The sequence below is a fragment of the Macaca thibetana genome, chromosome 4, assembly GCF_024542745.1.
Source record: "Macaca thibetana thibetana isolate TM-01 chromosome 4, ASM2454274v1, whole genome shotgun sequence".
Taxonomy (NCBI): domain Eukaryota; kingdom Metazoa; phylum Chordata; class Mammalia; order Primates; family Cercopithecidae; genus Macaca; species Macaca thibetana.
This window is the reverse complement of record NC_065581.1, coordinates 154,818,465-154,843,057: the sequence shown is the minus strand read 5'-3', so window position 1 is coordinate 154,843,057 and position 24,593 is coordinate 154,818,465. Positions and strand designations below refer to the sequence as shown.

Sequence of the window (24,593 nt, the reverse complement as noted above, 5' to 3'; positions counted from 1 at the left end):
TACACATGCACACATTAAAGGCTCTGAGTAGGCCTGAGTCAAAAAACAGGTTCAATTCATTTAGCTCCACAATTCCAACTCATTTTATTGTGAGACACATTCCCCTCCTCCCCAAAACTTCTTAACAAACTGCAGAATACTCTGATTATATTTCATTCAGAATGATTGTTTCACCTTAATTAGCAAATTAGTTCTTTGGCTGCACATGCTGTTCATCTTCAAAAATGCTTAACCCAACCATACTGCAAACCAGCTCTCAATCATTTACAGTAATGGAATGTACAACCCCTAGGTGTTTGACCCCAGGCAGCTAGTGAATTGATATGACATCCACAGGCAGCTTCATCTCTGTCTCCTACCATCATTACCAGCTGAGGGGAGGAAAAGGTTGCCGCCAGTACTAGGAGCAAGCATGCTTTGTCTTCAATTAAACATAATAATCCTGCATTGTGTGAGCACCATGTAATTTTATTTAGAGGAATTATGTTGCTGACTTGGCTATAACCTACGAAGATCACGGGCAGCTCTACAATTGACAGTGATTTAAGCGTTTTCCATACATTATCTCTTCGTGTGGATTTATAAGCCAAATGATATCAAAACCTCTGTAGCTTCCAACATTCATATAAATCTGCATAGGTCCTTGGACATCAGTTCTAAAGAAATTTTACTCTATAAGAAGTATTTTTAACAAAAAGTAGAGCTTTATGCCCTATGTCATTAATGGTAGACTTCCTAAGGAAGCCTACATGTTGCATCATTTCTTTTGTTGTTGTTGGGTTTTTTAGAGGTGGGGTCTGGTTATATTATCCAGATTGCACTTAAACTCCTGGGCTTAAGTGATCCTCATGCCTCAGCCTCTCAAGTAGCCGGGACTATAGGCATGCCACTGTGCTCAGCTTACATGTTATACCACTTCTAATGTTGAAAACAAAGAAATGTCTAATTAAACTTACATGCAGTGGAAAAGTCATTTGAACCTATTCTGTGCTTTGATCAACAGTCTCTCAGTCTATTTGCTGTCATTTTATGTCATCTACAGCTTTGACTTGGGAATGGGGGTCCTGAGGGCATGGACACACTCGCTCACCAGCCTGGCAGCCTCCAGAGCAGTGCCCCAGTGCACCGAGATGCCCCCACTCCCATGGCCATAGTGGTGGACTACAGGCAGCCTCCGGCCATCTCGGGCAAGGAGCTCTGTCTGCAGTCGCACACCTGGCCTGTAGGGCCTCAAGCCCACCTTCTCCCTGATGTTGCAGGCTCCGTGGAGGGAGGGCTCCAGAGCACAGCATCGGGAAAGAATTTCTCTGCTATTTTCTGCATCTGGGGACAGATTCCAGTCCCCTTTTTGCCTAGTTCCACCTAGGGTTACATGGGATGTACCAGGATAAATATACGTCAGCCCACTGCCATCTCGGATAAAATGCTCCACCCAGGGAGCCTGAACTTGGAGCACTTGGCCCCTTACAGGGAAAATCTTTGCGTCTCCTGCAAGCTGTCTGCTTCCAAGGCCTGAACAGTTGACCACGATGTCGAAGGACGGATAAAGTTCCCACAGGTCGTCTATTCGCCGAGTGAGCATCCAGCCTCCACTTCCTTTTATCCTATGGAAGAGAGGTCATGAAGTGAACCTTTGTCAGCATCCTGATCAACTACTTCTAGGAAGTAAAGAAAAGGAACCCAGGAACAAAAATTAGGCAATCATCTGATGAACAAACACCCCAGGAGCTTCCAGGGCCCAATCAGGCCAAATTCGAGCCATCAACTGCTTCACATCCTAGGAACTGGGGATTTCTAAAGTTGAATCTAAATGGAAACCACTTGAAAGTTCAAAACAAAGGTAATTACATGCTTTGCCCTTTTAAAATTTTGTAGAATTCCTATATTGTTATAGATGCTGAATAAATGCCAAGTTGATTTGGTATTTTAAATGTCCAAGCATTTCTTATTTCTACTACTTATTTAACACCTAAATTTGATACATTTTATCTCATATTGTTAACTCTTGCATGCTCCTTTGTATTAGTCTGGTCTCCCTAACTAAAAGATACAGGGGTCATATCCCCACCAGCTTTATGTCTACAAGTGTGTTAGCACGAGAAGAACACAAAATATTTGTAGCTGATGAGCTAAATGGCAGCTGTGATTGGTAATTGTTATGTTTTTTGGACCAACTATATCAATCATGAAAAGAAATGGCTTATCCAGTACCTGTAGTCTTTATTTAAATTGAGGTAAAATACACATAACATAAAATTTACCATTTTGATGATTTTTAAGTGTAAAGTTCAGTAGTATTAAGCACATTCACCTTGTTGTGCAACCATCATCACCATCCATATGAGCTATCCATCTCCAGAACATTTTTATTTTTTCTGAGATGGAGTCTCACTCTGTCACCCAGGCTGGAGTGCAGTGGCATGATCTCAGCTCACTGCAGCCTTGAATTCCTGGGCTTAAGTGATCCTCCCACCTCAGCCTCCTGAGTAGCTGAGACCACAGGCATGTGCCACCATGCCCGGCTAATTTTTTGTATTTTTGATAAGAGACAGGTTTTCGCCATGTTGCCCAGGCTGGTCTGCAACTCATGAGCTCAGTCAATCCACATGCCTCTGCCTCCCAAAGTGCTGGGATTATAGGCATGAGCCACCACACCCGGCCTCCAGAACTTTTTTAATCTCACAAAACAGAAAGTCTACCCAATAAACAATAACCTCCAGGACGTGTAATCTTATTCACAGGTCACTTGTAGAATAGAGAAAGAGACTATCAGCAGCTCTGTTCAATAGATGCAGACCGAATGCTTGCATGCAGGGCGCTGCTAAGAGGGACCAGAAGGGTGTGAGTGGCAGTGCCCTTCCTCAAGGGCTGACAGAGGAACTGGCAGACAGAAGTGTAAATGCTTGGCAGAATTGACTAAGTTTTAAAGGAGAAGTGGTGTGAAATCAGAAAGCCTGGCTTTATGTCCCAGCTCTGCCTCACATTAGCTTTGAGCTCTTGGCCAACTCACCTCACTTCTCCAAATCTCAGTTTCCTCATCTGCATCATGGGGAGGATACCTCCCTTGCCTGTCTCACAGGATGGTTGTGAGGTTCCAATAAAATAATGGCCACTACTTTGAACAGTCATCAATCACAATATATTTTAGAGGACTGTTATCAATAAATCACGAATTCCTCAAGGGGAGAGATTGTATCTTATGTTTCTTACCATCCCTATGACCCAGCTAAGTGCCCCACACCTAGTGGACTGGAAGTAAGTGTTAGCCAATACTAAAGACAATATGAAATCCTGGTTTGGGCCTGTGATGGTTAATTTATGTGTCAACTTGATTGGGCTATGGGTTCTCAGATATTTGGTCACACATACTCTATGTGTTTCTGCAGAAAATGTTTTTGAATGAGAAAAACATTTAAATCCATAGGCAGAGTAAAGCTAATTGCCTTCTTTAAGGTGGGTAGGCCTCATCTTATCAGTTGAAAGCCTGATTAAAACAAAAAAGTTGACTCTTTTCCAAGGAAGAAAGAATTCCTTCTGCTGAACTGCCTTCCAACTGGGACATTGGCTTTTTCCTCTTTTTGGACTGGAACAAAAACGTTGACTCTTCCTGGATTTCAAGCCTGCTGGCCTTTGGACTGGAGCTACACCATCGGCTCTCCTGGGCCTCCTGCTTGCCTGCCAACTCACCACGCCGATCTTACACATCCTATTGGTTCTTTTTGTCTGGAGAAAAATACAGGGTGGCACAACTTTGGCATCTTCTTTCTCCGACTGCTGCAATCCAAGCCATTTCAGGGAGAAACTGGGAAGGGCTGACCTCGAAAATGGAGACAGAGTGCTTGTATCCTGCCTGCCCCTGAGAGAGCAGAAGTGATCATCACAGCAGTTCTGAGCACTATCTACTTTCAAGGCCAGATAAACAGATTTAATGTGAAGGAAAATAATAAGAAAAGACAGAAATTTCTGCAGTGGCTATGGTGGTCAATGATGGCATGGGTTTGACAACTAATTTTAACTTAGCAAGGAGGGACTCTTTGAAGTGATTCTAACTTTCCACCCCACTTCCCGGTTGGAAAGTTTAATTGAAACTTGTATTAAGATTAGCAGAAAACTGGCCTTCTGATGCTGAATTGCATTTCTAGAAAATGCCTCACGTTCGTGGTGGTACACGCCTGTAATTCCAGCTACTCAGGAGGCTGAGATGGGAAGATCCCTTGAACTTAGGAGGTGTAGGTTCAAGCCGAGATCACGCCACTGTGCTCAAGCCTAGGAGACAGAGCAAGACACCATCTCGAAAAGAAAAGAAAAGAAAAGAAAAGAAAAGAAGGAGGGAAGGAAGGAAGGAAGGAAGGAAGGAAGGAAGGAAGGAAGGAGAGAAAGAAAGAAAGAAAGAAAGAAAGAAAGAAAGAAAGAAAGAAAGAAAGAAAGAAAGAAAGAAAGAAAGAAAGAAAGAAAGAAAGAAAGAAAGAAAAAGAAGGAAAGAAGGAAAGAAGGAAAGAAAGAAAGAAAGAAAGAAAGAAAGAAAGAAAAAGAAAGAAAGAAAGAAAGAAAGAAAGAAAGAAAGAAAGAAAGAAAGAAAGAAAGAAAGAAAGAAAGAAAGAAAGAAAGAAATGCCTCACGTTGATGAGTGCGGAAGAGATCAACATTGCTACTCAGTGGCATCTTAGACCCTGACCCCAATAGCTCAGCTTCATATTCCATCAAGTACCAGCCACAGGCTGTCGTCTCAGCATCTTTGCAGTTCTCTGCATTTGACTGAAGGCCACGCTGCTGGGCAGAGCTCCATCTGCTCAGTCTCTTCACACTCCCTCCCTCTGCAGAGACCTCTGAAGTATCTCCACTGAGCAGTTTCAAGAACAGTTTGAACCCTCTGGATTAGACTCATTGATTATTCAACAAATATTTGTTGAGGGCTTGTACTCTGTCCAGCACCCTCAGGAGGCAAGAAGAACTCAGAGGTTCCGCTTGCTCTGAGATCACATGAACCTGCAACGCACTTCCTATTAAATGCAAGCTGCATTGCCAGCATCAGTGCTTCAAACAACAGAACCTAAATTCGGTTGCTTTTTATTCTAAAAATCCAAGGAAGGGAGTATGTTGTTTACCTGAGACGAGCAAACCAAAGAAAAGAATCGGGCAAGCATCTACACTTTGGGGCCACAGAGAACCAATAAAGCCAATGAATTACTTTTTGATGTAACTAAAAGTAGTTAAAAGAGAGAGAATGAAGCTGGAGCTACTGTTGTGTTTGTTTGTTTGTTTTATAAGTAAAACTGTTCATAGATAAAAAGTACTTAATGTAGCAAATTTTATGGGGACAGGTTTTTTTTTTTGGCTCTCTCGGTAAGAACAACCAATTTAGAAACTTAAATTATGTTCTTAAACATACAGTAATAGATAAATGTTTTTAAAGGTAAAATAACTCTGTAAAGGTTGTTTTTCACCTTAACATTGGCATAGAAAGAAGAGTAAATTGGAGTTTTGTAGTAATACTGAGCAACACGTTTCAGTGTGTTTATAATCTTTCAAAAGGTGAACACAAAGAAAACACCTTTAAAAAGTGCTTAGGAGGCCTCTACCCTTTACGATTCATATGACCTTGGCCAAGTTATTCCACTTCTCTAAGCTTTAATCCCGTATTCATAATATGGGGGTAATAATACTGACTCCCTAGGCTCGTTGTGAAAATGAAATGAGACAACATCTGGAAAAAGCATAACACTGTGCCTAACACACTATAGCTGCTCAATGAAGACCTTTTATTTTTAAAAAGTGTTTAGGGGTTTTTCATGCTACTGTAAAATGCAAGACCCAGTGCATCATCTATGAGTATTCTTATCCTCCATACCTGTATGTCACTTATGTTTCATTAAGGATGATATTTCAATTTTGAAAAGTTTTAACTGATCATTATTTGAACATTATTTTGATTTTGTGGGGTTTTTTGATTCTTACATTGTAGATTCCATGTGTTAATATTTGAACATTATATTCTGTGCTCCAGATATCCTAATTAATTAAAACTCAGAATTATTTTCATAATTCGGGGGAATAAGAGAATCTGTCAGCCTTGGGATTTCAGCAAATTTTTAAAACTCACTGAAATTGTTTCCTAGGGATAAGAGTGCCTAGCTTACACGGTTTTTACGATGATTATGCAAGAATTCAATAAGTGCAAATGTCTTTTCTTTTCCATTTCAAGGGTTCCCTGCTGGTCAAGCTACTGATAAAAGTCCAACCTGTGCTTAGTGACTTCTTAAGCTATCCTAGTGGCTAGCCCTTGTCAGGTTTCCTGTGCTGCATTGCTCCCAGGCCTTGGATCCCAGAGGAAAACTCATTAAATGTGCCTGGAGACTGGTCACCTTCATGCTGTTGTAATGCAACCACATAGCGATGCCCAGTCATTATTATATACCCCATGGGCAATGCATAAGATGGCACCAATGCATAGGAGGAAACTGTACCCAGAAGTCAGATGTTAAATTAGGTGACCAAGTGCCTACCAGGCTGCTTTTATGACCATATGAGGTAGTTATTCTGCAAGTTTGGGGTGACATGGTTGGAGGTACAAGAAGCATGGTGACTTTCCTCTTGGGGCTTCTTGCAACTGAGCAAGACCTCATCCGGGAGAGAGAGAACACCACTGTCCCAACCTCCCATGAGGAAATGGGGTTGGGGGCACTCAAGAAGCAGGACTCATGAAATAGCCCCAGCCTAACATCCTCTGGTCATCACCCTAAAACATAAGAGCGTCCATTTCCCCAAGCTTAAGTTAGCCCTCTGCTAGACTGCATCAGCCTGATCCACAAACATGGAGGATGGTCATCCTCAGCGCCTTTCCTTCACCTCACTGGGAGTTTCAGCAAGGAGGTTAATTGAGTTGGCTGTGCCCCTGAGGAAAACAAGGGTCCACTAAGCAAATCTTAAATGCACATGTACACACACACACACACACACACATACACACACACACACACTCGACCTCCCAGGAGCAAAGAGTCCCCTCATCCCCTCTGTGCTCTTGGTATCAGAGGCAATTCCCATACTCCACTGAAGCTGAAGCCATGGCAAGAAAGGAATCTCAGCTAGCACTAAACAGGGAGGCAGGGGCTGTGATGTGGAGAGCCCGTCAACGACAAGGGGGGACAGGGGAAAGGACAAGCTCCTGGTGAGCTCCAGGGCAGACACGGCTGTCTAATGGGGCTAATGATGGTGCCAAGGAAGCCAGATTCTTTCGTAGGCATTGCTGTGAGTCAGGCCGAGCAGGAGAACACAAGATACAGGAGAAGAAAAAGATGGGCGCTAGAGGACTCTCCCAGAGAAAGTTACAGAGAGGCCTAATCAGAGGCGGGGCAGGGAAAGTACCAGGCAACTAGCTCAGTGTGGTCAGTGCTGAGGTCAGCGCTGAGGTCAGCATGGGGCCTCCTTGGGGACACAGGATAAGGCATGGCCTCTTGGAAAGAGATAAGTGTGTCCATGTGACCACGGCCCAGCACAGAAATGGGCGACCCAGTTTTCTGAATGTCATCAAAGGCAGGACAATCCTGGTCCCTCCGGGAGGATTGATTTAGATGGGCTGCCTGGAGGAAGACTTAATGCCTCGCTGATTCATTTCCTGGAAGGAGCCAGTAATAAAGCAGCAGAATTTAACTCCACTGGCAGAATATGATATAAAATATGACCTGCATAAGTGACTCAGACTCTGTGGGGTTTTTGTTTGTGTTTGTTCTGTATATTATCGGGCATTATTGTTTTTTTATTATTATTATTATTTTTTTTGGAGAAGGAGATGATCTCTTTTATCTTTTGAAAAACAATAACGATCTAATTTGTAGTACAAAAACATTTTTTGTGGAAGTTTGTATTATTTCAGAAGAATCGTGCTTAGGCTGAAGCCATTGCTGTGTGGCTTGCTGAGAAAATGCTTATTTTTGAGTGAGAACACTGAAGGCTGAACACTCACATTGTGTGGAAGAGGCGTAGGTGGCAACAAAATAGACCCTGAGTGTGAGGAACAAGCAGAGATTGTGTGGCGTCCCATCTGGGTCGCCTGGCAGGAGGTCAGTGGGCGGCAGCCCAGAGTGAGGCCCAGGTGTCGCTCCCTCACCGGGACGTGGCCCTGCCGCCCACCCCGCCTGAAGTGCTCGCCCTGAAAGGCCCGTCTTGGGCTGAGAGGAGTCCGACGCTGCAAAGCCTCCTGCGGGAGGAAAGGGGACACGTGGCCTTGTTCTTCCACCAGCCTGGTCGGACTCAGGCTCCGGGCTGCAGGGAGCTAATCTGCATGGCCAGGGGCCATCGGGAGCTGCCTGTGGAGGCCCCACACCGGGGTCAGGAGGGAGCCAGGTCTCAGGGGTACCAGGGACTGAGAAGCAGAGGCGCCGAAGTCTTCCTCCGCAGCACAGCCCGTGCCTTCTGTCTGAGGCACTCACGTCTCCGCCGCCTTCCTGGCGGGCCCGCATATCAAACAAACCGACTGAAGAAGGTCTCCCCAGGACTCTGGGGCACAAGGGCAGCCCTCGGTCCTCTCCTCCCCGCTGCCGATAACCGACTCACAGCCCGGAGGCGGCGTATTCCCAGGCACCGCCGCCCCCGCCGGTCTCAGGCCGATGGCGTTGCGGTCCCCGCGGCCTGAAGCCCCCTGGCGGAGGTCATTTTAAGTGGCGGGAAATGCCGACCGCAAGCCCGCAGCTGAGGACGGGGTGGCAGGGTTGACCTAAGCCTTCCTCCCGCGGTCAGCAGTCAGGCCTGAAAACACAGCGACGATGGAACTCCGGGGCCTGTCTTCTAGAAGGCGATGCTTTGGAAGCAGGAAGAAGACATCATTCAGATAGTATTTGGTTCGGCGTGGAAATGACGCGGGCTGCCGGGAGCTCAAACACTCTCTCTCGGAGTAGTGGGAGCCGGGAGGGTGCGCAGGAGCGGGCCGGGGCGGGGACTGGCGCCCACTCACCGTCCCGCGTGGGGAGCCCCAGCCCCCCGCAGAGGAAGACACTGCCCACGACGCAGGGCGGCACCAGGCCAACTGGGAGACTTAGGAGGACTCCTCAGAGGAGGTGACTGTGTGCTGGGGGGGAGGCTGGCGTCCCTGCCTTTGATCCCTCCCACAGTGACACCTCTTCAAGTACCCTGGGCCTTCACGCCCCCTCCCTGCCCCATCAGAACTCTCCTCATCTCCCCAGGGCCTTATCAACAATTTGCCCCTTAAGGCAAAATGAAAGCAATGAGCCCTCTCTCCCAGGAGGAGTTAAGCATTTGCATTTCACTTCTAGACTTTACAGCCAATGCTTCAGTGCAAGTTTGGGCGAAGAAAGTTTGTGAAGAAAGCTTCACGCCCCCTTCCCTGATTACTCATAAGCTCAAGGCTATCACTAGGACTCAAAACTTACTCTGGCTCATCTGAGCCGCACCTTCTTTCGGCTGGTCAACCAGAGGACCCCGCTCTGGCCCTTCTCCAGCCATACCCTTCTTCTTGAGTGTGTGGAGCTCAGGCATGCGCCCAGCCAGAGTCCTCTCCCTTCACTTCTAGCCCGTCTTCTGGGGACCCAGGATCCCCATATTCCCTGTCCTTTTCCAGAGCCTGCACTGTCTTCCTCCCAGGGGCAGACTGTGCCACTGTGTGCACCCCGGAGCCCAACGAGTGGCCAAGGACAACTGTCTTCAGGGAAGATATGGAAAGAGGGTGGGTGCTTCCTGGCATGCCCCTGGGCCCCCTTGCTGCCATGTGAAGATGCAGCACTCTTAGGAATCTAGAAATCCTAAATGTCAACTTGGCCTTCCTGGTGGTTGTGGTAGAGGTGGGTCTGATGCTGGGTGTGTTCTTTAGCTACACCTCAAATCAGGATTTACATTGCAACAGAGTGAAAATTTCAGGGGACAGAGGAAAAGAGAATGGAAAAAGAGAAAAGATGATTTCTTTCTTCACTGAATTCATAAATTTAAATTGTGGCATTGCATCCAGTTTGTGTTAAGGGAAAGATGGTGGAAAATATTCATGAAAAGAAAACGTTTTTCTTCTCAAAATTTGGGGTGTGTGGAATTTTGTTGTGCCCCAAAGTAAAAAAGTGCTTTAAAAAAAAAAGCATATCAAGTGAACACATCAAAAAGACACAAGAGCACTTTGAAGGGGCTCCTACTCAGCTAATCTTGGACAATTTGAACATCAAAATAATTAGAGGGAGTAAATTATAATTCATTGAATAAAATAGGTATCCATCAGTTCATGCTCATATAAATAAATATAGGAAAAGGAAAACTTCTTTACAGTAGAAAGCAAACTATGTAGATGGAGTTATAAAATGATCACTTGGCAAACATCACAGTAATAAATAGTTCAGGCAAGAATCATCAATGGACACTAAAACTCGTAGGTGAAAGTACTACTTTCATGGGAACTCATTTCATGGGAATAGGATATTTACATAGTCTCAGGTATGTCACAACAAAATATTTAGTAATTACAAAGAGAAAAAGCAGTAACCTCACAGCAGAGATACCTGACATTCTGGGTGATGAAAGTTAGCAGCCCCAATAAGGGGATAAACTGATATCGTCTGCCTCCTGCTATGATGCAATAAGTATTCAACATTACTTCTATGCATTCCCTTCCCTGATTACCCATAAGCTCCCAAAATGCAGGACCTCAATCCCATCCCGAGGAAACATCACACAAACCCCAACTGAGGGACATTCTATTATACAAAACAACTGACCTGTACTATTCAAACTTGTAAATGTAATAAAAGACAAAGACAGACTAGAGACTAAAGAGACATGACAACTGAAGACACTGTGTGACTGCAATGGGATCATGGACTGGAAAAAATTATGGGTTGTGTGTATTTATATTTATATGTGGACATTATTTGGACAATTGGCAGAATATGAATAAGGTCCATAGATTTTAGTGTTGTGTCAATATAATGATATTGATTTTATTATACTACTGTGTTTATGTAAGAGGATACCCTTGTTCTGAGAACAAGTATTTAAATATTTAAACCTGGGACCAGGCGCGGTGGCTCATGCCTGTAATCCCAGCACTTTGGGAGGCCAAGACGGGTGGATCACCTAAGGTCAGGAGTTTGAGACCAGCCCAACCAACATGGTGAAACCCCATCTCTACTAAAAATACAAAAATTAGCCGGGTGTGGTGGCGGGCACCTGTGATCCCAGCTACTTGAGAGCTGAAACAGGAGAATCACTTGAACCCGGAAGGTGGAGGTTGCAGTGAGCCGAGATCACACTGTTGCACTCCAGCCTGAGCCACAAGAGGAAAACTGCAACTTACTTTCAAATGGTTCTGAAAGAAAATATGTATAAGGAGTAAAAAGAAAGCAAAAATAATGAAGCAAAATGTTAGGAATCTGTATGAAGAGTTTATTAGAGTTTGTCTACCTCCCTTAGCTCTCTCTCAATTACCATCCCTGACACATACACCTGGCTGTCCCCACCCAGGAAAGCCCTTAATCAGCCCTAGACCATGTCTCTGAGGGAGAACAACACTCTTAGGTTCTCACTCATCTGCCTCTTTCTGATCTGCTGGAGACCACAGGGCTCCAGCCAAGTTTTCTAGAAACCTTACTGATCCTTAAGAGAAAAATCCAAGATGAGAAAGCCACACAATGGACTTGGGGGTAATAATGAAACTTCAACACCCAAACCACTAGTAATACCAAAAAAAGTTAAACTCCTTAATGACACCTCACCTTTTATACACAATATTTTGTACATGTTCTTCCATTTTGAGCTTTTTTTGGGTCATAATCTAAAAAATTATGCATTGCGTTTAAAGTTAACTCTACTATTTTTTGCCATGCCTAATAATTTCCACTTACCTAAATTTAATTTTATTTTATTGCCTTTTTCCACATGTTCTAACTTTTTTTGTTTTATTATATTTTATTCTGGATTTTATTAAGATAAGTTATATGATGCCTCAATTGCTTATCACTAGCATCAATGCTTCCAATTTTATATTTCTAGTCATTTTTATAAGGGGGAAAATTCAACAATACACACTATTGCCACACAGGAAAGATGGAGATGCTGCTAAAATTTGCTTGTTGGCTAGTGGGCAACTCCATCATGTGATAGCTCAAAATATACGTTTATCAGCTGATGTAGACAAGTCCAAACTTGGCATTTAAACAGCGGTTTATGGGCCAGTGAACAAGGCACAAAAGGGCATGGGTTTTATGAAACTAGGACTTACAGAAGCAAAATGTCCCATATAAATTGCTAAGAGGTAAAAGTGAGAAGAGCACTTGAAAAGCTACAAAACTAGATTGTGATGCCACTGACATGTGCCTAGCAGGTCTAGGCTTTCTTCTTTCTACTCCCATTCCAACCTGCATAAGTCTGTAGTTTATTTTACTATGCGTGTTACTGCCATTGTTAATTAATATACAAACACATACACACGCAGTCATCCCCAATTGACCATGAAATTATTTTTACAATAAATCATATTTTATCCTTCTTTTTGACCAGCTTCTAGCATAATGCCAGCTATATGTAAGTGTTCAACAAAAAGTTGTGTAATTCTTGAATTATATGAATCAATTATCCTATAACCTACATCTGGTACCAGATCACTGTTGCCCCGGCCTACTTCAAGTCACTTTCCCAACATTACCCAATAATTTACATCGCTCCTATTTACCAAAATATACACCTATGGGAATTGAAAGGATCAATGTTTCACAACTCTCAACATGCCTGCAAGTCCAGACTAAACTAAAGACAGATTTATTGATGTATCTCAAATGGAGATACTCTTGATGTGTTTCCTAACTGGAAACCAGGTACTAGTTTCCTGAAAGTCCTGAAAAGTAAGCCAAAATGCAAGTTCAAGGTAACACGGACTGAGCTTAGTGAGGAAGCAGTGGCATAATTTGGATAGGTCCTTAATTTCAGAGTTCTTATTTAAGATAAAAGGAAATAATGAAACTTTTTTTCTTTACCACAAATGAGAAAAAATTCAAAAATAATTTATAATAAGCAAAAGATTCTCTCATCCAAAGAATTAGAGTAAATCATATCATTTTATAGCTAGAAATATATTCTCCAAACTGTTCCAGTTTACAGATGAGGAAAACTAAGATACTGTTTCAGTAAGAGGGTTTTACCTGGGGCAAGAAGGATAGGGAATAAGTCAGGCATCAAAGTACACACCAAAAAATAGAAGACAAATTACTAGAAGCATGGTGTGACTTAGTCCTTGTGACACAAACACTGTCTTCGGATTGTTTTACAAAGCACTAGCCATTTGTGAGTGGCAAGGCAATGTAAAAGAGCTCTGAGGGATGGCAGAGACTTTTCAGTATGTATTTTATGAATAGCTACGAAGTGATTTATGACTATGACAGATAAGGAAATAGCAGGGAGCATTTCAACTGACCTTTTCTCCAACCACGGGAGGTAGGCAGGGCATTCGCATTTCAGGGTTGTAAAAGCCTGACCAAACACATACTGGGGGAATTTCTTCAGCTCAGCCTCAGTCATCCTTCGAAATCCCAGAACCACGTCAGCCCAGAATGGCACTTCTTCGGTAGGCGTGCTCTGAAATATCTGCCAACTCAAACATATTAAGTGAAATTTTTTTCCTGAAATTTGTGAAATAACATATTTCTAGTAAACTTCACGTGACGTTCTCTAGAGCTTTTATTTATTTTATTTTGTTTTGTTTTATTATATTTTATTTTTGAGACAGAGTCTCTCTCCATCACCCAGGCAGGAGTGCAGTGGCACAATCATGGCTCACTGTAGCCTCAACTTCCGGGGCTCAGGCAATCCTCCCACCTCAGCCTTCCAGGTAGCTGGGACCACAGGTGCGTGCTACCACGCCCAACTAATTTTTTAAATTATTTGTAGAGTCAGAGTCTAACTATGCTGCCCAGGCTGGTCTCAAACTCCTGGGCTCAAGTGATCTGCCTGCCTTGGCCTCCCAAAGTGCTGGGATTACAGGCATCAGCCACTACACTTGGCCTAGAGCATTTAAAAATTTTAGTTTCTATAAATACAAAGAGAAAATGATCTATTTTACTATTCTCTTAGGTTCAGATAACTCAGTAGCTAAATAGCAGTTGTTGGTGACGGGGCAAATAAAACATCTTAAAAGTAACATGCTTTATAAGATGGAATTTAGTACTCCTTTTCTAAAAAGCTCCTGTCTCGATTTGGTTGTTAACAAGAAGGTTGTAATAGTACTACTAATAGCTGCTATGCAAATGTTTAGATTTGTAATATTGGGTTGTTTTCATCAGTAAATGAATAAATGTTATAATGCCAGGCATGGTGGCTCACACCTGTAATCCGAGCACTTTAGGAAGCCGAGGCGAAGTTCGAGACCAGCCTGGGCAACATGGTAAAACCCTATCTCTACAAAAACTACAAAAATTAGCTGGGTGTGGAGGCACAAGCCTATAGTCTCAGCTATTGGGGAGGCTGAGGTGGGAGGATCAACTGAGCCCAGAGAGGTCGAGGTTACAGTGAACTGAGTTGGACCATTGCATTCCAGCCTAGATGAATGAGACCCTGCCTAAAAAAAAAAAAAAAAGTTATAAATCATCATTGCTCAAAAATAGCAAGGAAAATAATTTGAGTGCTGTGCATAGTTGCTAATAATTTCCACATCAGAATGTGTATATCTCTAGGTAATTGATTCAGAGCAGTCCCCATGAAGGTACAAACGTCCTTTACTGCAGGGCTCTGTGCTGGCCCACTCTTGCCCTGGGCTAGACTGCCTTCTTCCGTATCTTCACCACAACCTACAGGCCAGACCCTTAGAAGGCTACATTTCCAATCCTAAGCACTTAGAAGGTTATATCTCCAGTCCATTCTCTCTCTTGAGCTCCAAAAACAGATCCAGACCCATGTTACCTACTCCCCACTGGATCAGTCCACTTAGAAGTCTCATGCATTTACACACGCACGCACACACACACACGCACACACATCCACCCTTTTCCCAATCCTACCTAACTCAGAAAATGGTACCCATCCATGCAGATGCTAATGCCAGAAACCCAAGAATCATCCTTGATTCTCTCTCCCTACTCACCTCTCACACACCATCAACTGACAAGTCCTATCAAATCTCCTCTTAGGCATTTCTCAAGTCCATCCACTCTCTGTTTCTATTATCCACACCCAATCTATCTCATCATCATCTCTTCCCACAAATCTATTCTCCACACTATAGAAAACATATTTTTGAAATGCAATTATGACCAGTCACTTCACTGTGTAAACTCCCTCAATGGCTTCCCATTTCTCTGGACTTCCTTCAGTCCCTCCCACACACCACAGTCGCCCTAGACTCAGGGCTAGGTGTATGCTGTTTCCTCCATCTGGAATGCTGTCTCCTTCGTCTCCCACCCTGCCTCACCCCCACTTCACCTCTGCAACATGGCCAGACTAACTTACACTCTTCCTGACCGTCTTGGATGAAACACTTCGATCTGGATGGCTTCTCATCACTTCCCAGAGCAAGTTTCCTCTCCAGACATATGCTTCCGTAGCACCCTAACTTCTTCCTTTTGGTAACGCATGCCCCCAGTGAGTTTGGCAACTCATTTGATTTACTGCATTCTCTACAGACCATAAGCTACATAAGGGCAGGACTGTGTCTGGCTTCCTTAAAAATTAACTCAACACATATTTGTCAAGCATGTACTATATACCAAGCAGTATTACTAAATTGCTCACTGCTATATCCCTAATACCTAAGAAGGAACCTGATACTGAAGAATGCTGAATATGTTCTTTTGAAGGAATAAATAGATGAATAAGCCTAGATACTTATGCCAAAGATGCACAGGGCATTTGAATTTTGGACATGGCTGTTTCCAAAAATTACTTAGAGCCAAAATTTGTGAATTAGACTGGCTTATGTTGGTTTTGGACAAAGACAGTATAACCATAAATCAAAGAGAATATTTTTTCTACTTGGCTCACCAACTGGCTCTAGATTTACTTATACAGAAGAATCAATCCATAGATTGATAGAAAAGCAAAGCTACTACTTTGGGGAGGGGATTTTGGGAAATTACTGACGTCAGCATCGTCTTGGTGTTTGTGACGGTCAGGAAAAACAAGAAGAGAAAAGGGTAGACATTCACCCAATGCAAGTGTATACACTAGACTAGCAGAAAACGTCAGTGGGCAGCCTGATATCAAAAGAGGAGGTAAGACACATTTTTTCAGAAGGCCGCAGAAAGACTGTTATCACACAGATTAACACATGTATGTTACATGTGTAATATGCACCAATGACATGTATGTTATGTCATATGATGAAACTGAGATGTAAATTGAAAGTGATAGAATATTAAGTGATCTCAGTTTAGGAAGATATTAAAAGATGTCATGTTTTAAGTGCTAGTCTTACTAATAAAAATGTTAAATAGCAGTTATTCTCAAATTTTCATTTAATTATGCATGCCTACTGAAATTATACATTAAAAATGAAATAGAAGTGTGCTAACAGTTTCAGAAATATTTTTTTCCAAATGGCACTTCAAAAGGCAAGTTTAGTGACCTACAAAATTTCCTTCTTGGAAGATCTCATTCTCCAAGGACACCGAATAAATAAGAAGTCCCTATCCCTTAGGTCTCTGCAGCCATCCCAGCATCATACCTGTTTGCTTTCCATTGGCTGCACCATCCCCACATCACCCAAACTCAGCATTTACCTCCTACATTTTTTTTTAACCAAATTTGCAGATCACTGCATGGTCTCTGAGGAAACCCAAAATCAATCCTATTTGTGATGAGAAACTGTGATTGTTGTTTATTGTTAAAAAGTCTAATACCACAACTTGCCTTTCTTCCGTTCTTTGGGGTAAAGTCTATAATGCTCTTTCTGAATCCTCCTGCATCAAAGTCAGCACTCTGCTCACAGCAGGTACTCAGTAAATATTTTATGTTGAACTCTAATGCCTGTTAAGATTATGCTACATTCTAAAATAACTTCAAATTTCTTCACTTACCCTGATACCAAATGAACACCAGCATCTCCAGCTTCTGCAGAATTGGCAATTGCAAAGAGGTGGTTAAAGGTCTCTCTGAACCACTGCTTCTGCGTGTGAATGGGTGTGTCTGTAATCATGGAGAAAAGCAAAGTGGAACAGAAAGGAAAATGATGATAATGACAGTGCTTCCAATAAGCTCCTTCCTAGAAACTTGGAAAAAAACTAAGGAGGCAAAAATAAAATAAGGAAGCAGGGAGGAATATTGATATAAAGTGCCACATTGTGGCAGAGGATGTGTCAGCAACAAGAGATTTGCATGCTGACACACGCTGTCCAAATCTGCTCGTATGATTAATCGATGGAGGGAAAACAGGCCAATAAGGTCAAAACCTGGTATGTGAGCCAGCTGGAAGGTGGTTTTTGGTACTAGGGGTATTACAGAGGTCCTTGGCAGGTCTGTAACCAACCTGAGCAGAGCTTAGTTCATGGCTGTGGGATCCAGCTGGCCACACAGTTGAGACAATAGGATGAAGGACGGAGGGCCTCTTTCTTGGGGGCTGAAAACATAGTGGATGACATGGGCAGGTCTGTGGGGACCAGGCCAACCAGGACAGAGGACAGACTGCACCTCGATGGGGAGTCCCAGGGGCTTGCCTCCTGGTACAAGAAAACAAGGCTTGCATGCTGGAGGCAAGCCCCCTGCAGGCCAGACTTCCCAACAGGGGCTGCCATTACCCTCCACACCATGGAATCAGGTGCCAGCCAGAGTAGCACTCCTGAGGCCAGCAGGGGCATGCAGGGACTGTACCATCCCCCGGGCACCTCTGCCAGAGCACATGGGGTTGGACCCAGACACAACTTTTGGAAGAGTGCCAGGCCTGTTGGGGAGGAAACAAGAGGCCTTGAGGTTTAAGCCTCAAAATAATAGTGTCCAGTGTAGGCACAGAGATAGCAGGAACGACCTAAAATCACAGACAAATCCAGCTGTGGCTGAAGTATGTGGCCGTCTGATTCTTGTGGAAGGATCATGAGAGAGTGGCTAGGGTTAGGTTAGGGACCAGGGAACAATAAGCCTCAGGGGCTGCTATGAGGGAAGCCACAGAGGAGACGAGGGAACTGAGGCAGAGAGGATGCTAAGTTGGTTTCACTTGGAGAGGTGTCCCTGAAATTCAAGGAACAGATAGAAAGACCTTTGGAGACATCCTGCTTCCCAGGCAAAGCCCCCAGGTCACTGAAGGCATGTCAGTAGCGGGATTTTCAGACAATTCGCTTGTTATAGAGCCAATAAATATTTCTTTAGTAGCAAACCTGTACTGCCATCTTTAAACATGTGCCCATGTGAAATTAACACTATATTCCAAAATTTCACATTGGGGATGCTGCTTTAGAAATAAGGGATAAATAAAAAATAAGCTGCAGAGGGAACTAAATTAGACCACAAAGAGATTTTCCCAACAATCTATGCCAGTGTGTGAGGTTGTACCAAAATGCAACTCCCTGTTCTCATCCCAAACCTTACAAACAAAATAGCGACTGAGATTCACATGCTGCAGAAGTCATCCCAAAGAACAGACAATTCCCATCCAACAGTGGGTCTAGGAAGCCTGGTGACCTAATTCATGCTCAAGTGCTGCTAAAACAGAACTATAGCTGGAATGGTGGGAACAACAGCAAATGCCGATATAGTGCTTACTATGTGCCAGGTACTGTTCTAAATGCTTTTCATATGTCAACTCATTTAATCTCCACAACAACCCTACAGATCAGGCATGGTCTCCATATGGTATTGACATTTATGAGCACAGGAGATAGTTATGACTGGGCTCGTCTGAATAGTGTGTAGGAAAGAAACCCAAAGAGAAGACCAAAGTCTTTATCTAGTAGCACCACAGAGAGAAAAACCCTGGTCCAGGAGACCCAGCCACCTGGCCAAAGAGAGAACTCGGGCCTCGATGGCCCTGTGAACCCTCAGATGAGCGACCCTCTTTGAGGGATGATTCCATGACTAAGTGGCAGCCTTCTGAACACTCACTTAGGCCTGATGCAGGCAAAGGAGAGCCTGGAAAATGGTCTCAAGAACTCTCATCAAAAGAAAAGCACTTAGTGTAAGCTGGTGTATTCGTCTGTTCTCACGCTGCTAATAAAGACATACCCGAGACAGGGTAATTTATAAAAGAAAGAGATTTAATTGACTCACAGTTCAGCATGGCTGGGGAGACCTCAGGAAACTTACGATCATGGTGGAAAGGGAAGCAAACAAGTCCTTCTTCACATGGCAGCAGGAAGAGAAGCATGAGAGCTGAGCTGCACAAAAGGGGAAAAGCCCCTTATAAAACCATCAGATCTCCTGAGAAATCACTCACTATCATGAGAACAGCAGCATGGGGGTAACTGCCTCCATGATTCAGTTACCTCCTACCAGGTCCCTCCCACTACATATAGGGATTAGGGGAACTACAATTCAAGATGAGATTTGGGTGGGGACATAGCCAAGCTATATCCGCTGGCATCTGGTGGACACACCAGGTGCCCGTGTTTGTTTCCTGGGAGGCAGTTCCCAGGAGCTGACCAGCCAAGTTCCTGCACCTGCAATGCCAAGGTCCCTGCCATTACCACCCTAATAAAAGATGTGTCTATTCTTTCTTAGGGGTCTTTGGACTGGAAAATACCAAGCACCAGCAAAGGCAGGGATGCCATGCTGAAAACAGGAGGGTTAAGGAAATACATGCAAACTGGATGCTAGGACCCCAGCCTCTTCCCCTGTCACCTTCTAGAATGCCAGCTGGCATCTGGGCCTTCACCTTCCCCAGGCAGGACATGGAAGCCTCTTCCCTGGGAAACATGACCTGCCCAAGAAGAAAAACTTAAACTGTGATGTCTCACAGATGTCCCCAAATAAATGGCCCTGCCCTCTTCCTCCAGTGAGCTCATTGGCAACAAGCCCTACGCAAACACTGAGAAATTCCCATCTGCTCTTCAGAGTCCCACTCAGAAACATCAGCAGGCTGGTAAAGAATACCACATGGCCAAGAAAAACCTCTATCATGAAAAATGAGAAAATAAAAAAACAAAAACAAAAAACACCCCACAGTTTGGAGATGACAGATACACAGATACTATTCAGGGAGAAAGTTTTTAAAAACTGTTATTAGTATCTTCATAAAGATAAGAGAGGACATTGCAACCCTCTAACACAAATAAGATGTTATAACAAAGGCAAATTCAGAGAACAAAAAAGAGCTTTGGAATATTAGAAATGTTATAGTAGAAATAAAAATTCAATAGCAAGGTAAAAGATAAAATTGAGTAAGTCTCCCAGAAAGTAAAACAGAGAGAGATAAATAGGAGGGGGAGAAAGCTAAAAGAATTGGAGGACCAGTCTGGGAGGTCCAGCATATTAACATTTCCAGAAAGAGGGAAAAGGACTTCAGAAGGGAGGAAGTTAACAATTGAGTAACTCAAAGATTGCTTCTTAAATTGAAGAACAAGAGTTTCCAGATTAAAAGGACAGGGCAATTTTTATATTCCAGATTGCTGGGGTTTGTAATCAATGTTGTAACCTATCCGATGGTTTAAACTATGGGCATATATAACTTTGATTTAAAAAAATAAAATTAAAGAGGAAAAAAGAGAGTGGAAATGAGGAAATGGGGACAGTGAGTATGTATCTTATTACTGCAACGTGATTTTGGTTTCTATTTAATGCTATTTTCTTCCTCCTCCATTTCAAGTGGAAAATATGGAAAGGAAAGGATGCATGGACATGTTCAAAAATCAATGCATTGGTGGGGCATGGTGGCTCATGACTGTAATCCCAGCAATCTGGGAGGTCAGGAGTCCGAGACCAGCCTGGTCAACATGGCAAAACCTTGTCTCTACTAAAAATACAAAAATTAGCTGGGCGTGGTGCCACATGCCTGTAGTCCCAGCTACTCAGGAGGCTGAGGCACGAGAATCTCTTGAACCCCAGAGGTGGGGTTGCAGGGAGTCAGTAAGCCAGGATCGTGCCACTGCACTCCAGCCTGGGTGACAGAGCAAGACTCTGTCTAAAAATAATAATAATAATAAAAAACAAATCCATGCATCTCAGGCCTTAATACATATTGACTAATTATGATTGACTGATTACAAACGTACTGATAATTGTTCTTATACAGGCTTAGAAGTTAGGATAATTTTAGCTCCATTACAAGTAATTTCTGACTTGACAGTCATTACTGTTATCAGTGGAAAGAGAGAGCCGCCAATCATGTAGTCGTCAGTGCTGTTCATCGCATGCTTCTGCTATCCATCTTTTGGGAACAACAGAATCACACTTGCTGGCCTCCTGCTGAGTGTGGAGACATGTGGCCTACTCTGCGAATGAGCCATCATCAGAAACGTTGAAAGTTGCTTCCTGTAAAGTGTTTAATCACAGAGGTGAGAACCTCAGAGGTCCCCGCCCCTCCGTCCCTGGGCACAAGCTCTGATGACAATCAGGATGACATCTGCTCCATCGGCTTAGGTCCCTGATGACAAGCTGGCCCCTTGCTGATGCTCAATCCACATGTAGTGTGAGCAAGAACAAACTTTTGTCTTTTAAGCTGTTAAGATTTGGAGGTTGTTTCTGTCCTGTGGCATAACTGAGGCTGTCCTAAGAGATGAACCAATAGGATGTTAAAACCGCACATTACGGCCAAGCATGGCGGCTGGAATCCTAGCACTTTGGGAGGCCAAGGGGGATGGATCACTTGAGGCCAGGAGTTGGAGACCAGCCTGGGCAACATGGCAAGAACTTGTCTCTACAAAAATACAAAAACTAGCCAGGTATGATGGTGTGCACCTGTAGTCCCAGGTATACGAGAAGCTGAGGTGGGAGATCATTTGAGCCTAGGAGGTCGAGGCTGCAGTGAGCCAAGATTGCACCACTCCACTTTAGCCTGGGTGACAGAGAGAGACCCTGTCTAAAAAGAAAAAAAAAAAAAAAAGAAAAAAGAAAAAAAAACCCTGCATATTACACTTACATCTATAGCCAGCTGTCTTTGTCAACAGAATTCCACTAACATCATTCTATCTGACATCTACTGTATCTGATAGAGGAGCTGAAATCTCTCACCTGGATAAGTGTGAGGAATAAGCATTCCGGCTGCCACATCGCTGGTGGTATCTGGAGTAAACTTGTCTGAAATGATGGTAACGGAGCACTGGGGCACCAGTTTGGAGATACACACAGCTGTGGAGAGCCCCACCACACCTGCCCCGACAACTGCAATCCGTGCTGTGTCCATGGGCCTGTGACGAGGGAAATGGGGACTATACACCTTGTTTTGAGGATTTTCCCAACCAAACAAAGTTTGGCCTTGACAGTTTTTTCCTTAGGTCTTCAGCCACTTGGAATAAGACTTAGCCTATCGGTGTTTCTTATGGGATAAAGAGAGTATCCCTATAAGCTTGCTTTCCATTAAATATTGGGGTATGGGCAACAAGGTGTCCATGGGCTTTTAGACAGTAGCACAAAACTGGCTTGGACTTGCCTTTAGAACACCCAGCCAGTAAGTAGGTCTGCATTTGGAGGGAGTTTTCTAAACATTCTTCCCCCTTTCCTTTTTTTTTTTTTTTTTTTTTTCTGAAATGGTGTCTTGCTCTGTCACCCAGCCTGGAGTACAGTGACGAGACCTCGGCTCACTGCAACCTCCGCCTCCCAGGTTCAAGCAATTATCCTGCCTCAGCCTCCTGAGTAGCTGGGATTACAGGTGCCCACTACCACACCAGATTAATTTTTGTATTTTTAGTAGAGACAGGGTTTCAGCATGTTGGCCAGGCTGGTCTCGAACTCCTGACCTTGTGATCTGCCTGCCCCAGCTTACCAAAGTGCTGGGATCACAGGCATGAGCCACCGTGCCTGGCCTCATCCCCCTTTCCTTAACCATTTTCCCTATAGGCACAACCTAGGGAAGGCTGATGGAAAACCACAGAGCTGTAGTCTCTGCTCCCAGAACTACCTGAGGAGCAGTGGTGAGGGGCATGATCCATGAGCAACTCAAAATTCAACTCTGTCTACAAACTTGTTTCTAATAATAAGGACATTACAGAAAGTTCCAGCAGCTGAACTCAGTCTCCTCTGCCATCTGCCACTGTCACCAGTTCCCTCTCTGTCCTGGACTGGTTCTGTAACCTGAGGAGCAGCCCGTGGTATCCTAGCCTCCACTCCCTCATCTGTAACACAGAACAAATGGATTACTTGCTCCTTTGGGTGGTAAATAGGAGAGACCTAGTGAGGTGGTCTCATAAAGGGGGCTCCTTGGGAGAGTCCGAATGGAAATACAGGGGACAGACATCCCGGAGCCCTGGCCGGGTGTTCTGGGGCTGGCACCCAGTGTCCTACCCCTCACCCATGGAACCTTGCTCCACTGTCAGCATCCCCGCACTTTGCTTCCCTGTTCTTGGCTTTCCCCATCTGCCTTTGCTTTCCCCATCTGCCTTTGCTTCCCTGTTCTTGGCTTTCCCCATCTGTTCCTGCTCTGACTCTCTCTGTATGGCTCAGGTTTAAACTCCAGAGAGAGAGAAAATGCAATTGTCCCAGTTGGTCATTGCCACCCCTGTTGGAGAAAATTCTAGCACCAGGCCAGCTTGCTGGGCTCAACCAGCCTCTGAATCTGACTTTGGCATAGTTGCCCTTCTCTGTCCAAAGCACAGTAATCAGGGCACTGGAGGCCACATGGTACAAACCATGGCCACCCACACACAGAGGTTCACCTTTCCTCTGGAAGGGAGGGCAGCTTCCTCAGCACGGGCTCTTTGCAGGAGAAACGTGGGCTTGGTTGTTAGTGGCCTCTGCTTTCTCTTCCGGTTCTGAAGATTCTCACACTATGAGACTTTAAAACCCTCCAATGAAATTTAGTGTGTTATTCCTATTCCTTGAGCAGTCTATGCATTTCTGTGTTAATTTGATTCATTAATTTGATTGCTGTACAGTGGGCTGGTCAGCTGAGAGAGAGCGGGCCTGCCAGGGCTGAGGGAAGAGAAGGGAAGGGGCCCAGGCTGGAGCAGCCTGGTGGGGTCCGGCTTGAGGAGCGCAGCCCTGCAGCCACCGATGCCCTTACTGGCTTCGCTGTTTCACATCGGCCTCCCGTGTCCAGGAACTCTCTCAAAACAGCTCTAATCAACTAAGTTGAAAGAGCAAGCAATCTGTGGCTAAGAATAACCAGCTGCCAGGGAGGAGGAGTGAGCCAGCAACGTGGTGTGTCCTGGCACAGTGGCCTGTCCATCACTGTCCCCTGACCCTATTCACACCCCCAAACTCCCAGAGCACGGGCGGAACGACCCCTCAGCTGAAAGCAAGAATTCAATTACCTGTCTCTGAAAAAGCAGTCTTGGAAGCCACCAAAGTCTCTGGCACCAAAACTTGTTTTGCAGTGCCTGGCTGGTCTCGTGCCCTGAGACAGAGGGAAAGCGAAACTGCTTCCCATTGGTGACTTGATTCAGGACATTCCCCTGGTCTTCCTTTCCATTGGCCTGCACAGCTGTCTCTGTCATCCATTGCCCTGGAGAAAGGAGCAAGTGACCTCAACCTGTCATCTCCATGGTGCTGTCTCTGCCAAGCCCTTCCCTTTCTGGCCCGCGAGCCCTCCATCTGGCTGC

General features: G+C 44.3%; 2 protein-coding genes across 8 annotated transcripts in view; one reads left to right on the top strand and one right to left on the bottom strand.

Moving 5' to 3' along the window:
- Positions 1-24,593, top strand: part of GTF3C6 (general transcription factor IIIC subunit 6) — a 1,097,326-nt gene that overhangs the window by 490,201 nt on the left and 582,532 nt on the right. The gene's annotated exons all lie outside the window — the stretch shown is intronic.
- DDO (D-aspartate oxidase) lies at positions 60-24,523 on the bottom strand. 7 transcript variants are annotated; one of them, XM_050789088.1, is made up of 6 exons: positions 24,306-24,523; positions 22,069-22,244; positions 19,171-19,277; positions 16,992-17,100; positions 13,400-13,576; positions 60-1,604 (listed from the first exon to the last, which is right to left on the bottom strand). In XM_050789088.1, exons 1-6 carry the CDS (start codon positions 24,486-24,488, stop codon positions 1,037-1,039), a joined length of 1,320 nt encoding a protein of 439 aa, XP_050645045.1. In that variant the 5' UTR covers positions 24,489-24,523; the 3' UTR covers positions 60-1,036. The 7 variants fall into 7 exon arrangements, with proteins under 7 accessions (XP_050645045.1, XP_050645046.1, XP_050645047.1 ...); XM_050789089.1 differs by having other exon boundaries at positions 19,207-19,277; positions 24,306-24,522; XM_050789090.1 differs by lacking the exon at positions 19,171-19,277 and having other exon boundaries at positions 24,306-24,500.